Here is a 14,774-nt window from a genome sequence, read left to right as displayed (position 1 = left end):
CTGGTATAATATATGTGTGACCAATTGTCTCCACTGGAGTCGTACTACCCTAGTACTTTCAGTGTAGCCCCCCACGTGACTACATGTCAGCAAAATATTGGTGATTTTTGTAACGGCACATTGTTCTTTTTTCTTCTAGGAGTGCTTGCCATAATTTATTATATTTTGCGCTCTCTCCAGTGCGTCCTTAAGAGGTTTCGCACCGCGAGAGGTATGCTGTCAGGTTTTGCCACTTTTGCCACAATTTCGTGAATGAAGCAATGACAGTGCCAACTAAAACTTTCGTCGACGAGGGCGTGCGTTATTGTGCCGTAACAGCATTGAGTGGGAAACTGAAAAGGACGTTACTCTATGCAAAAAATGTCTGATTACTGTCTGGCGAGTGAAAGTTATATTTGTTTTTGGTACGTCTTCTTTGTCGACCACCAGTCGTCATCGCGGTCCCTGTTCATGGTTTCCAGCATCGCACTACATAAAAACTGGAGCACGCATTGATTGAAAACTTCCCGGTATAAAATTTTCTACAGCGTTTCTAACAAAACCGTTATGGAGTCGAATATTTTAGACATCCATCTTTTCACTGCGGAGAAAAAAAATCGAGACTTAATTCCAGTGTTCTGTCCCTTTAAGCATGTTTTATTGCATTAGCATGAAAAAATTCTAGAAGACACTTTGGACCATTAAAGTGCGATGAGGAAAAAGCCATTATAGCACGGTGGATCCCTCCACTACATCACCTTTATCTCCCTCTCTTCTTTCACTCCCACCTTCCTCCCTTCCCTTATGGCACGGTTCAGATGTCCACAGAACAAGTGTGACAGATACTGCGCCTTTTTTATCCTCTAAATCAATTTCAAATGCTGCTGATGCCTGCTGTACTAACGTTGTTTCCAAATAGACCATACCAAAAGTAGAAGCGATGATGAGAAGGGCTCTCAGCTGCCACCAATCAAAAGAAATAAATCCACAGTGAAGTAGATTTTCACAGGGTAAACTAAGTACTCAGTTGCATCGTTAACCGAGGATCAACTACTCTTGAACCTCTCTACCACTATGTAAAGTACTTCTGAGAGAATTTTTTTTTGTGGCCAAGGACGTTCCATCAACGTTTGTATATTGCAGAGAGATGGAATCAAGCTAAACATTATGTCAGAAGAAATCGATTTTCATTGGCATTATGATTTGCATGGCAGACTTGAAATTTTCGATGATCCGAATATATTGGCAAGACAAGAATATCAAGCGTTGCTGATGCAATGACATCCAAACGATTTTTCAAACTTTGAGCAACACTACATGCCACAGGCATCGATGCTCCGCAGAATCCACTCAAGAACAAGCTTTGGAAAGTGGCCCCAGAATTTCATGCTGTCAGAAGTAGAGAGAAAAAGCAGTACTGACATACAGATGGTGTCCTTTACAGGAAGGGTCCCCACAAAGCCATTCTTAAAAAACAGCAATACCCAGAAGATATAAACGCCTCCCAGACACCTGCGTCTGCTTCTGTTTGCTGCGTGGCGTTCATGGAAGCGGCAAATCGCCGCACGGACGCCTGGATTGGACACCCGGCGGGGTCAGCTTCGTATATGCATGAATCGCCTGGTGACGTCATGATCTGTCGTGACGGTAAATTGCGCTCCCCTTGTTGAACACAACCAGCATTTCGTTGAACGCATCAAAGTTCATCGACATTCTATAATTCGTTTGCAGGAAAGGAAAGGCGCAATATCTGTCACTCGCGGAATCCCGCTATCGTCCTCACGGTAGACAAGGGGAATTATAAAGAGCATTTCACGATCCGGGGCGTGGCACAGTTGGTAAAGTGCTGTGCTGGAGATCCAAGGGATGGAGGTTCGATTCCCGGCGGAGACAAGGTTTATTAATTTATTTTAACTCTCTCTCGAAAGCGTGACACCTCTGCTGATAGCCTTCTGTTGACAACTTTTTGTCAATTAAGATGAGGCATTAAAGGCTTTCGCCTCAAAATTTGCATTTGTGTACTGCTCATAACAGACTCCTACATATTTCCTACAGTTTGTGTCTGTGTCTGCTTTCTGACTAAAAAAAGCACTTTGCTTGTTTCGTTTATGCGCATGCTTGCTTTGCAGCTGCTCAGTTGAGTGGTTTGCCATTACTGAATGACAACAAATTGCTTTCATTTGAGGGTTATGCGCCTGTTTTATTTCTGTTGCTTCAAAAAATTTCGGGATTCTTGTTGCACTGTTCTGTAACTACTTTTAATGCCTTGGAATATTTTCTTTAGTTCAAAATATATGAGAACATTATTTGAAGGCAGGCTATTGGCCTGCAGTGTATTTCACATTTTGATGTTCATTTGTGTCATTGTGTCCAAATGGCTGCTTTCACATTACACAATGCACAGGTAGGATCATGACCTCAATGGGCAGCCAGAAAAAATGGGCATGTAGTGCATGTTATATGCAGTAATGTGGTAATGTTTACCAAAACAATTTAACAGAAAGTAATCATTACATGACCACTTTATGACCACTCAGATTATCAACCCAGTGTTTTCTGTTTGGGTTTTCACAGCTGGGAAGTAAAACATGTAGTAATGGCGTTTTTGTTTTTGCCGAAGTCACTTAAGAGATGAACTTGTTCTGCTGCAACGTGCTTGCTTATTGTGTAGGTATTCTTGCAGCTGAAATAATGTGAATTGAGCAGTGGGAAATTTATGGCTGTGAACATCAGCATTTGTATATATTTTAGGCTTTCATGGGGTAACACTTGTTATTGGAAAAGTTGATTGCACCATAGCTGTGTGGTTCCTTGGTATGCCTACTTCCATGAATGTATAAAAGCTAGCATCAGGAACCATTTGATGGAACATTGTCTGTGCTTTTCCGTTCCCTGCTGTTTGGAGCTTGCGGTTATTGTCACCTTGCTTTTCTGAATTTTTTGCATACTTCGTTGCCTTTGTGAGGACTTCATTTTTCGCTGTCAGCATTGTGATTTCCGGTCTGATTGTGGGGTAAGCACGTCTCTCAATAAATTGGCTTCACTTCTGCAGGTCTACATCATGTCAAAGTTTGGGGCAAAGACTTATGGCCGTAAGCATGACTGCCGCCTGGCACCTTCACTGGACCAAATCATTCTTGACAAGGGGGACAGCAAGACCAGCTCGGCCAAGATGTCTGTGGCAGCGGTCCATCGGTGGGGCATGACCTCATTCACATCCCTTCGTAAGACATCTCAGGTAGGTTCTCTGAGCTTTTAAGGTGCCACTGAGCTTCATTTTCATCTCCTGGTCAGGGGTCAAACAATTTCTTTTTATCTTATTGTTCGGTGTCATCCTGGTCACACATAGTCACTTTGCATAATGTCATCCATTATTGTTCATCAGAAGGAACAGTAGATAGCTCTTATTTTCGTATACAGTAACCAAATTATCGAATAAATTGTCACTGTAGAATCTGCTGTGGCACATCTTACGTACCTGCCAACCCTCCTGATTCGGCCAAAGAGAGGTTGATTTTTTTTTTTTTTTTTTTTTGCTGAACTTTCTAATTTTACGACCACTGCTCTCCATCTCCTGATAAGTTGCCTCTGCACATGCAAGAGTTCATCCATCCATTCTTGTTCATTATTAATTTGCACACTGAAAACATCACTTCTAAGTAAATTATGTCCTGCTCACTTACACCTTGCATTGCACATAGGTTTTGTTGATTGTAATGAGTTTTTAATAGTATTTTAGTTGTGCTATTTCAGTGAATTTTCATTTTTGCAGGGGGAAAAAACTGCCATGTAGCATTAGTGGGAGTCTGTAGGTTAAAGAACTGGTTTGATCTTGCGATAGTAAGCATCCATTAGTTTGCACCTCACTTGAGAGCTCTTCTGGTTGGTATTGACAGCTCACTTTTGTGTTTGTGTCATTCTTTTACTAACTGCCCACCATCAAGATGGAACTTGTCTATCCATGAAATGAGAATAATCGTCATTTGTGGATACTAAATATCGAGTATGTGAGACTAGCTATGAGAGTGCCTGGCTCACTCAACGAACTAGATATGGTCGCGCTGTCGGGCAGAATGTCAGAATCTAAATAGTTCTTACACTAGGGTTTAGTGCCAAGAATGAGTTTTGTCAAAATTGCTGTTGTTATACTGAAGCTCTGGGCTTTATTTATTTATTTTTTTTACATGTATATATAAAGTAATGCTCAATTCTCTACCCATGTGGTCACACTAAGTATTTAATGAAAATTAACAATGCTTGTAGCCTACTCTCTAATAGTTGTCATGTATGCAGTGTTTCATGAAATTTCCTTTCCTGGTAAATGATATAAATTGTTGGACCTGTGTTCCTAACATTTATTACAGATGGCAAGTGGCATTGGCTCAATTTTTATGAACATTCTTTTCTGCTTGTGTTCATTTAGGCGAACGGCCAGCCTGATGGAGCAAACGATGCGCCAGCACCTTCGGACTTGAAAGCTGGGCGCTCTTCATTTGATGATGACCCATTCAGCTTTGACAGTGACCGTGATGACTCGTCTCGCAGCACCAAAAGTGCACTTTCACATCTGCATGGCACGATGCAGGAGGCTGCGCAGACAAGCAAACAGCCGCAGCCGCCAAAGCCTAAAAAGTTCTTCAAAAGCCGTAACGCCGCTTGTCCATCATCTCTGGCTTCTCAGACATCAGCACGGGCAGTGGCACAATTTGAAAAATTGAAAGCATCGACTGGTTCCAGTGTACTTCCAAGCAAGTCTAGGGAGAAGAATGAACCACCATCTAAAGTGGGCATCAGTTGGGGCCCTGACGACAATGTTGACTTTCGATGTGTAAAGCTGGAAAAAAGCAGTCGTGCCGCAGCACTCTCAAGGGATCATCCACATTCTGTTACTGCTTCTGCAATTGCTGTTCCTCAGACCAGTGGCACTGCAAATGCTGCACTTCCCATTAGTGGCTCGCTGGCCTCTGCCTCATTGACTGTTGCTCCTTCAGCTTCTATACCGTTAACCGCTGTTCCTTTAGCTGCTTCACCTTTGGCTGCTGTCCCTCTGTCGGCTGCTTCTTTGACTTCTGCGGCAGTTGCTGCGCCCTCTGCCCCCCAAGGACTACCTCCACCATCCTCTTCCACGCTTGTCGTCGAGGAGCCCGTTAAGGGCAGCGAGCCCTGTGATGGCAATGATGAGCGCTCATTCCGTGCACCACCAGCCATTCGAACATACTCTCGGAAAAGGAACTTGGGTGGCTCTGTCGAGGAATCGGGGATGGTGATCCCTGTGAAGAGAACTGCTTCAGCAGTGACTGTTAGTGACGCCATGGTTTCTGGTTTGGTGCTGGTGGTGCCTACTGCAAACCTGGGTGTGACTGTGATGGGCAGTGGCGAGGCAGCAAGCTCCAGTGAGCCACCTTTTGGCAACTCATCATCTGTGAATGCCGGGAGGAGAGAAGAACCGCTAGCAGCCTGGCAGGACACAGATGCAGTGGCCTCAAACTCGTCACTGCCTACCTCTCAGTACTTAGAGCCTGGTTGTGTGATTGCTGGTGAGACCTCTCAGGCTTCTGCCATAGGTTCCCAGGAGTCACCGTCTGGATCACAGGACTCAGCTCCAAGCTCTCAGGGTGATGCTGCCAAACCTCCAGGACCAAAACCATCATCTTCTAGGTCCATATTCAAGAGCAAAAAGATATTTCAAAGCCCAAAAAAGGTAAATAGGTTTACATTTTGCTATTGCCCAGTGCATTGATATTGGAGGAGTAGAAGCTGCCTGTCTGTCTTGTGACGGGCTCAGAACCAACCTATCCAGTTTTTAAAAGCGAAAGCTTTTACTGCTTCCCTCTGTAGCTTCTTTGCTGTGTGTGTGTGTGCGCATTTGTCCTTGAACCTAGGAGAAACCATGTGGTAGCTATGACGTCACTCAGTCGCCACTCAGAAACCGAGGTAACTGCGCGCTCGCCTCTGCCTAGTCATGTGACAACCATGACATCACTTAACCGCAGCTGTGCTGGAGCCATGGCACTCGCTCTGTCTAGGCAGCCTCCACTGCCTCTTAGGCGGTACTGATAGATCGCAATAGCTCTCAATAATTTAACGATAGCAGTCATCTTGGATGACTCAGGTGAAACGCCTCGTGCACTGTCTGCGTCTCTGAGGTTGCGAAGACGACAGGCCGACCATGTGACACCTCTAATGATGGCGTTTGGGTGTAGGGTTAGGGTCTATGATTTTTTTTGTTTAGTGTGTGATCACTGTCAATATTTGAACTTACCATCTCCAGAAGCTGAAATTTTGCTCCAGCTACTATTTTGTAATTTGATGCAAGAAGCAAAATTTTGCTACAAAATGCAATTTCTTCTGCTACAGAAGTTGGAATCCGCCATGTTGCAGGATTCTGGATACTGCCGTTCTATGGCAGTGCAGGTTTAGCTACCCGAAAGTTGGCATTTGTCGTCTAAGGTGCCCAGATGTTGTTGTGTACTTTGACGTACACAAAAAGGAGCTAAGGATAACCAGGGAAACAAAGTGAGGGTGCCAGCTTCATAGTTTTTTATTAATGCGCACCAATACTTGGCTCATGTGCGCCATGTGTGTACAGAACGTGTCTGCAGTGGCTGTGCAGCTTATGTTCAGTATAATAGCCACAGGTGTTTTATATTTGATTAGATTATGTCGAGTAAAATTGCACTTTACTAATTTTAGGTCTCAATTAAATGGTGTTAATTAATTGGGATTAAGTTGAAATTTATGCTACATCATTGTCATATCATTGATAGTTTATGGCAAGTACAATTGCACAACTGATTTTATATCTTATTTATGGCTTAATTTGCTAATTACAAATAAATTGACATTCACCCTACAACACCAAGCTATACATCGCTGTATAGCTTACATCGAGTACGGCTGCACTACACTAATTGTAGTTCTTAGTTCGTAACCTGTGATTAAATTTAAGCTAAAATGTGGAGCTATGTATCAGTGAAAAAGCATCAATGAGTAGTATCCAAAATCGAACGCTATACCAAGTAAAACAACATTTCAAACTGATAAAACCGCGCGTTGACTGAGCTAACGTTTATCGAACTCTGTTAAAAAACATGCAGCGGAAGTGATACAGTAGAACTTGATAAGCATTGATGATAATGATAGGCTCTTTATTTACTCCCAAAGAAGGGGAACCAGCTGAAAGACTGGTTGCACTGCTTAGAGAAGGTCAGCAGGAATTCCTTGGGACTCTGTGGCCTCCAATGCACGCAAAATGAGCTGGTGCTGTTGGGCGTGCTCGGTGGTACGCAGGAGGGACTCCCATGCATCTACTGTAGCTGAATTGTCTGCGTTGTGTCGTGTACATGTCCACACCATGTGAATGAATATGGCTGGTTGTGAGCAGTGTTTGCATGTAGGTGCAGTAAGATTTGGGAAAAGTTTGCTATATAGCCATGGGTTTGGAAAGGTTCCTGTTTGTATTTTGCGCCAATGGACGGCCTCGCGCAGGGATAGTTCCCGGTGTGCAGGGGGGTATAGACACCATTCGAGCCGATAATTGTGGAGGATGTCCGTGTACATAACAAGGCGTAAATGAGTGCCTTGGGAAGTGTCAGAGGAGGTGGCAGGCTGAGGAGGGTGCTCCGCCTGGTAGCTGAGTTCTCGGGCTAGAGCATGCGCCTGTGCGTTCCCGCTGAGCGCCTAATGGGCTGGGGCCCATATGAGGAGACGAGGTGTAGACGGTAAGGGGAGAGATCGGAGGATAGTGTGCGCCTGCCGGGATATACGACCTGCATCGAAATTACGAATTGCCTGTTGAGAATTGCTAACGACTACTTTGGTGGAGGGGTCGGTCAGAGCTAACGCGATGGCAACCTCTTCCGCGGTGGTAACAGTTGCGGTGTTGTGCCAGTTTCGGTGCGGTGCCAATGCAACCGCAACCATAGCGGGGCGAAGGGGGTGGTGGGAGGCATCTGTGTATGTACTGTCGGGGCGACCGGTAAAACATTTGTGGAGTTGCCAGGCTCGGTCGGCTCTGCGCTCTGTATGATACTCTGGATGTTAGCAGCGCGTAAAGAGACTTACGTGCCTCGGTAGTTCTTTCGCGTTGGGATCACCATACGGGGTCAGCGGGAAGCCACTGCCAGATGTTGAGTTCTTTTCGAGGGTACTAATTGAATCGCAGAAGGATCGTATAAAAAGGTCAAAAGTGAGCTGTTTGTTTATCTTGTAATTTGCCAAGGAGCACTCGGCGGTATGCCAGCGGTTACGGCGCACTGTGTTAGTCAGCTATTAATTTCTGACGCGGTACTAATTTTGTGCCTGGCACTTCGTCTTCATGTGCCCGTTTTTTATCCTTAATGCTCAGCTTGCTTTTATACAAGTCATACACATTCTTCTGTTGGCGAAGTGTCACAGGCGAATGGATCCGAAGCAGACAACCTTCAGCTAGCCCGGCGCACGCAGTAGGCAGTGTAAATCCGTCTTTCACCACTCGCTGTCAGCTGTTTGGTCTTCCCACATATTTTGCGAAGATCGAATCTTCCAAGCAGAATTGATAAAGCTACGGTGTGCACCCACAATGCAGCATTGGTAGTATGGTTAGACTGTCACTCTGCCGATCACCTGCTATCTTGGCACCGAAATGCATACAGCAATGCAAATTATCAGGCCATTCTTTTTTTTTTTTTTAGCGCGTCCAAGTTACACCAGGGCTTTGAAGCACGCAGTAGTAGAGGGCTACGGATTAATTTTGACCACCTGGGGATCTTTATCGTGCACCGAAATCTTGACACCCTGGTGTTTTAGTTTCTGAATTTTATAAAAGAAACGGCTGCTATGGCTAGGATCGAGCACAGATCCTATGTCTCAGCAGCACAAGGTCTTTGGTCAGCCTTAAACACACAAGCAACCAGCATGTTTCAACAAGATGCACTCGTTATCGAGTGTGCGATTGTTATATGGCATTGTCAGCGCAATGCGGACGCTGAGTATACTTGCACCTCAACAATATGATCGTCGACACAAAAAGAAAACAAACAGAGGCCAATGATTGAAGAACAGTGTGAGCCCGACATTTCAAAACAAAAAGACATTCTTGCCCAGTGCACTTGTTGGTCTTGAACGTACGACACCGTTGTAAGTTCCTTTGCGGCCGCAGTGGCTCTCCAATTGCATTTTCAACGCATTGTAGGCACTTGCAAAGCTGCCTGGAAACGTGGAAAACACCAAAAGGTCCACGGATCACAAGTCTGTCATTATTTCTCTCTTAAACCTTAAAATAAACATATTGCCAAACCGAGAAAGCCGCTCATACACGCACCAGGCAATCCCACGACTGCAATCCCCCAACATGGCGCCGCTTAATCATTTTGGTTCTCCTCCAGTAGATAGCAGCACTTTTGCATAAGGTCTATAACAAGCTGGTAAAATAAAATGAAAGTGTGCACTTCTTAGAAGCAAAAGAATGGTTACTACATCCGGACTTCAGCTGAAGTTTGTGCAAAGCATCAGTAGACTTATTTAGTTGAAAGTAATAATTTTATAAGAAATGTCAGCATTCAAAGCCAGTTTTGAATTTTTCAGGTAACTGTGTAGTTTAAACTGGGATAATTTTTGCGGTAAGGGAGTAATTACTCATTGACATGGAGGGGATATAGTGGCTGCTGCCTTTTGAGGCACCAGAATACCCAGTATCTGAAAGGTATGTACTGTACCGTACCATATCATGTTAAGAAAGCATAAAAAATTTTTTGTGTGGATTGTATGTGTGGGCTGTAATGTGTCTCTAAAGTCATGAGGGCAAAGTGGGGCACCTTATGTTTGCATGAAGGTTTGCTTTAATTGGAGCAGATTATTGTCTCCACTTTTGGATAAGCACATGGAATGGGAAGGTTATAGCGTATAAAAAGAACCATAGTTACTCATTCGTAATGTTAAGCAGGCTCATATATTGTCCGTGTATGTATATATATATATAATTTTTTCTCTCTCTCTCTAACACAGCCGAAAGCCGTTTACAAGATGCGGCACTGGCAGACCCCAGATGTTGATGAAGAGCTTGAGCAGACAGAGGTAATTAGTTGCTGCCCTTTTTAAACAACCTTTCACATGATTTGTATATTTTAAACTGTGTAACTGTTCTGCAGAATATTTGTCTTCAGGTCCAAGACATATGAAACACAAACATTTAATTTAAATGCAACTTATGAATGCTACCTCTGTGTCTGTGATGAGTGTGCCCCTTGTTTTTAATTTTCAGGTTGTGATTCTTTGAATTAATGAGCCAGGGTCGGATGTCTTGAAGGAGATGGTTGGGGGGCTGTCCTATTTGCAGAATAGATTTGATATCTTGTGTAGAAAAAATGAGTTATCGCATGGCTTTACCCATACAAAATTTCTCACATGGGAGTAGTAGGTGTACCCCCATTTTAAATTTGCCACTGGAATGATCACTGTACTGTGGATGCTTCATGCAGAGAGGGGAAAATATTGGCTACAGGGGAAAATACTGGCTCGGGGCACGCGTTTTGAAACGTTCAAAACAGCATTTCTTATTGCCTTTTTGCACAGCGGGCTGCACAAAGTTCGCGTCCTTATACAGGGGCACGGTGCCCGAAGGAGATATGCTCAGTTTCAGTTTGAAAGGGGAAAAGGTGCTGAACTTCCTCATGTTACACAACTGTAGAAAATTAGTTTTTTTTTTTTTTTTTCAAAAGTAGTCTTCTTCTCAGCTTCAAACTTTTTATTGGCACTAACCACCAAACTGGATTAAGAGTTCATCAGTCTCTCTTAGTTAATTAGCTTTATACTTAGATGAGTTGTTGCAGTAAATTATGTTAGCTGAGGCTGAGGCCTTGTTCCTGAAGTATTTTTTTTTTTCCTTTCTCGAGCTCCCTGTCCTTTAGGAATCATTGAAGTGTGTGCAGTAACACCATGTATGTTGGACTCGCCTGGCATGGTCAAGTATCTTTTTTCTTGAACTATTTTTAGCAAGAACCTCTAATAAGATGAACTTATTTTAACCCCAGCAGGTTTCTAGCAATCAGTGTGCAGCAAGAGAGGATTACAACTGCAAATGCCAAAATAATTTGGGTATAAACATGCATTGCAAAAAAACAAATCTAGAAACAACTTTGTGTCTGTGTTTTGTTTGTAGGCAGCACAAGATCAGAACAAGCATGCCGATGAATTTGATGATGAGTGGTTTGATGACGGCGCTCTGACCAAGGAGGTGCGCCGCCCTTCACGGCCTTGGAAAGACACTGTGACATCTGTAAAGTGTCCTCGTAAGACGCGTGAGGTAAGGCCACCTGTGAAATTTCATTTTATTATTCATTTCCTGTGACGTTGGCAACCCTGATATAATGCATGCTTTAGCAGAAGCCCAGAAATACTGGCTACAGATTGAAGTATTTATTGCACGGGATCATAGAAGTGTTTCTAGGATAACTACATGTGTTTCATGCCTTGGCACTTAAATGGGTGTTAAAATTATAATTTCTCCCCCTTTTTTTCTCTGCTAGTTGTATACCGTAGTCCACAATGTAAAAAAGGCATATCAGTGCCACGAATCTGGAGAAACACAGGAGTTCAACGATGACATTGACTACCTGCTGGAGGGAGTACAGCCTAGTAACCCAATAGCAGCTAGGTGTCTCAGGTGAGCCACGTGAAAAATTGTTTGTGATGGTAGTCTTGTTCTTAACAGAGGTTTGTTCATAATATATTTTATGAAGGTGCAAGCTTTTAGTGATTAGATGAGGTGAGTTTGTTAGAGAAAATATATCCTTGCAGAAATTTCATGTAACGGCTCATAAATAGCAGAGTTGAACATTCATTCTTTTAGTTGTGCCCTCGGTTTCACTTCTGTTGGCGTGACTAATTCTGCAAAGTGAAGTGCCTCTTCCTTCTGGGGAAAGGCACATTGCTATTTCAGTGTGTAGTGTTGTAGCAGGTTTAGCGTAGGCACGAGGAAAAAAATGTCCACGTTTGCTTAGATTTTAGCTTACAGTGATTGCTACATAGTACTAGGGCATAGTTTGCATGCATGTTTTGTTATAGTTTTCTTAAGATTTCATTTAATGGCTTCCATTGCTGTGGCTTGGAACACCTGTCATTGTTTCCTGCTGATCTTTTTTTGTGTGTGTGTGTCCCTCGTGTGATCACTCTATGTGCAGTGTCGTTGGCTTGGCTTCTAAGTGCATGGTTCCTGCATTCCGGATGCATCTACGAGCTCACGGAATCATGTACAAGTTCTTCAGTGCCTTAACTGATGCTCCTTCTGACCCAGTAAGTTTCCTGTTCATTATTGTTTGTCTGTTAGCATTTTATTCATTTCGTTTCTTTGTTGTTCTGCTTGCGTTTGTACCCGAACAAGCTGTAATTTCACTGGTTGTCACTGAAAGAGAGCATTAGTAAATTTTTGTTTTTGGATGCACAGTCACAATGGGCAAGCACACTTTGAGGTTGAATGCACTACGTGCTGAATTGAGTAAGCAAACTTTTTTCATGCAGTTAGAATGCTGTGGCAAAGGTGGTGGTGGTTTCTAAAAAGCGAGAAAGAAGCTGGCGACTGTGCTCTAGTTGCAAGGAGAGGAGAGTGTCACATACCTATGCTGTCTCTGTTTTCTGGTCACTTGGAGCTGACATGGTTCATTGTAGCGCCAGCAGAACTCGCTTAGTTGTGTAATTTAGATGTTTGAGACAGTGTTCGTGTGGAACTTTATCTTATCTGGTTTGTTATCTGAAATGCTGTGCTGTTAGTAATTGTTTCAGTGGTATCATTCTATGTCAGAGGAAATGCCATGATTACTTGACACTTAGATTTGGCTGAAAAAATTATTACAAGCTCAGTTAAAAACTGTAATGGTATGTTTATTATAACCTAAAATTCTTGATATATCACCTAAAATTCACTGAAAATTATTGATGCACTATTCATTGCTGTTTAACCAAGAAAACGTTACTGGAATGAGTCTAGTCTTCCAGAAGAGTAGTTGTATAAAATTGACGTTTTCATGTTTCACTGTCACAGAAACCTTCTTAAAAACTCCCTTAAACCTGCTGCTGCATCTGGCTGAAATATGCAGGTGCTAGTTTAGTTTACAAGTAGGTAACATGTGCATGTCCTGTGATACGAAGAACACTTTGCAGTTCTCTGTCTTTTAGGTTAGATTTTTAACCTGAGCAATGAAAGGTTGGTAATTCCGGCTTTTGCATAATTCAAATTGTACGACTTGGTCCATCCACACTTCGTTAGAGTATATCAATGCCTGTTAATTGAAATGCAGATCGCAATGTTTCGTGATCGCAAGGCCTACCAAGGAACACATTTGTGAGGATGTGCCACATTATTGAAATAGAAAGAGTAAAAATGGCGTGTGAGCCTCTAGGGGATTTGTGTGGACAGGCAGGCAAAAATAAGGCCTGAGCAGGTTTTTCTTCAAGTTCAGTAGTGGCACACCGGCAACTAGTTACGTGGCATCAGTGATTTCTCCCCAGCTGTTGTCGTCAGTGGCCTCAAAGGCTTCAGTAACTTTGCGTGCTGGTTGCTGTGTTAAGCTGTGGATGGTGCAACCAGCGCCAAGGTACGTCAAATTATATGTGCCACAGTGTTACCAGCATTCGCAAGGCCACAGTTATGAAGGCATTGCGACATGTCTCAGTCTCCATATCTCGATGCCCTCTCCGTCATGTCACCATTTCATGTTCGCAGCGCCAGTGACAATTGTCACATCGAGTTAAGCCGACTAATTATGCCATGGCTTAGTAAAAAATGTTGTCAGTCTGCTGTAATTAGCGTGTTGCCAATAAAAAAAAAGGCTTCTAGATAAGACTGAAGCCATGTGTCACGTTGATACTTAATTGCTGATGATGCAAGATGTGTGGCCAGCTAGCATGCCGAATGGTTTATTGGTTTGCAGCTTGTTGCCAGTTCAGAAAAACCGAGTAACATGCTGCTGGCTGCCAATTTTTTTGCTTTTCGATGGTCATACAACCTCCATTAAAAGTGTGAATTTGCGAGTGACGAAGGTTGCACAATTATTTTGGCTTAAAAGTGGCAGTTGCTTACTTCTCAACTTTCACATAGGTGTTTCCATGACCTTTGAAACTCCAGTGCAAGTCTTCACTGCGCTAGTTTAACTACACTGAACACCACCCGCCTCTTCAGTTTTGAACATGAGCACGTAGAGGAGACTTCCACTGTGTTCGGGCTTTAGGAGAAAAAGTGTTGGCCATTGCCTTGGGGGGGGGGGAAAGGAATGATCACAGAACAGAACTTTTTAGAGGTATAAAATAAGGTAATGTTACTGTCCAACTGCTTCCCGGTCGCAGTATACCGCACATTGTTACTTTTGTTAGTTTGAACTTTGATGAATTAGAACTGCATTGTCATCCAAATGCAGTTTAATTATATATAACAGGCTTTTACTGCACCTGCAGCAGATGCTTTATAGTATTTTCTTAAATTTAACACTAAATGCGGTCATGTCACGCAGTAGCCATTCCTTGAAAGGAGCAGGCAAGCGCTAGTTGAAATAAATTACAGTAAAAGCTTGTTAATTCAAACTCGAAGGGGCCGAGAAAATTGTTCGAATTAAGCGGAGTTCGAATTAACAGTAGGGCACTGGAATGAGCGCCATCGTGGTCCACCGTGCTGGCCGAGCCCACATGTTGACTCATTACCATGAGTAAAGAGGGCTAGACGCTACTGAACGTTTACGGAGGGCGATTCCGATAATTTTTGCAATCGAGCCGCAACGGCGAATGAACAGGACCAATCGGCCAGTCATGCGCCGCAAACAAGAACCGGA

At 43.3% G+C, this 14,774-nt stretch overlaps 1 protein-coding gene across 4 annotated transcripts in view; it reads left to right on the top strand.

Annotated features, from left to right (window-relative positions):
- Window positions 1-14,774, top strand: part of wapl (cohesin release factor wings apart-like) — a 94,374-nt gene that overhangs the window by 7,515 nt on the left and 72,085 nt on the right. For 3 of the 4 annotated variants that reach the window (XM_084589554.1, XM_084589556.1, XM_084589557.1), the window contains 6 exons: window positions 3,032-3,217; window positions 4,403-5,680; window positions 9,964-10,032; window positions 11,117-11,260; window positions 11,484-11,620; window positions 12,138-12,249. In XM_084589554.1, the coding sequence (XP_084445680.1) occupies window positions 3,041-3,217; window positions 4,403-5,680; window positions 9,964-10,032; window positions 11,117-11,260; window positions 11,484-11,620; window positions 12,138-12,249 (1,917 nt within the window). In that variant the 5' untranslated portion in view covers window positions 3,032-3,040. Of the gene's footprint in view, window positions 1-3,031; window positions 3,218-4,402; window positions 5,681-9,961; window positions 10,033-11,116; window positions 11,261-11,483; window positions 11,621-12,137; window positions 12,250-14,774 lie in introns of those variants that run through there. The other variant, XM_084589558.1, reaches the window with a different exon arrangement.

The sequence above is a fragment of the Amblyomma maculatum genome, chromosome 1 (assembly GCF_055883805.1).
Source record: "Amblyomma maculatum isolate TAMU_Amacu chromosome 1, ASM5588380v1, whole genome shotgun sequence".
NCBI lineage: Eukaryota > Metazoa > Arthropoda > Arachnida > Ixodida > Ixodidae > Amblyomma > Amblyomma maculatum.
The sequence above is the reverse complement of the archived record's forward strand: the minus strand, read 5'-3'. Positions and strand labels throughout refer to the sequence as shown.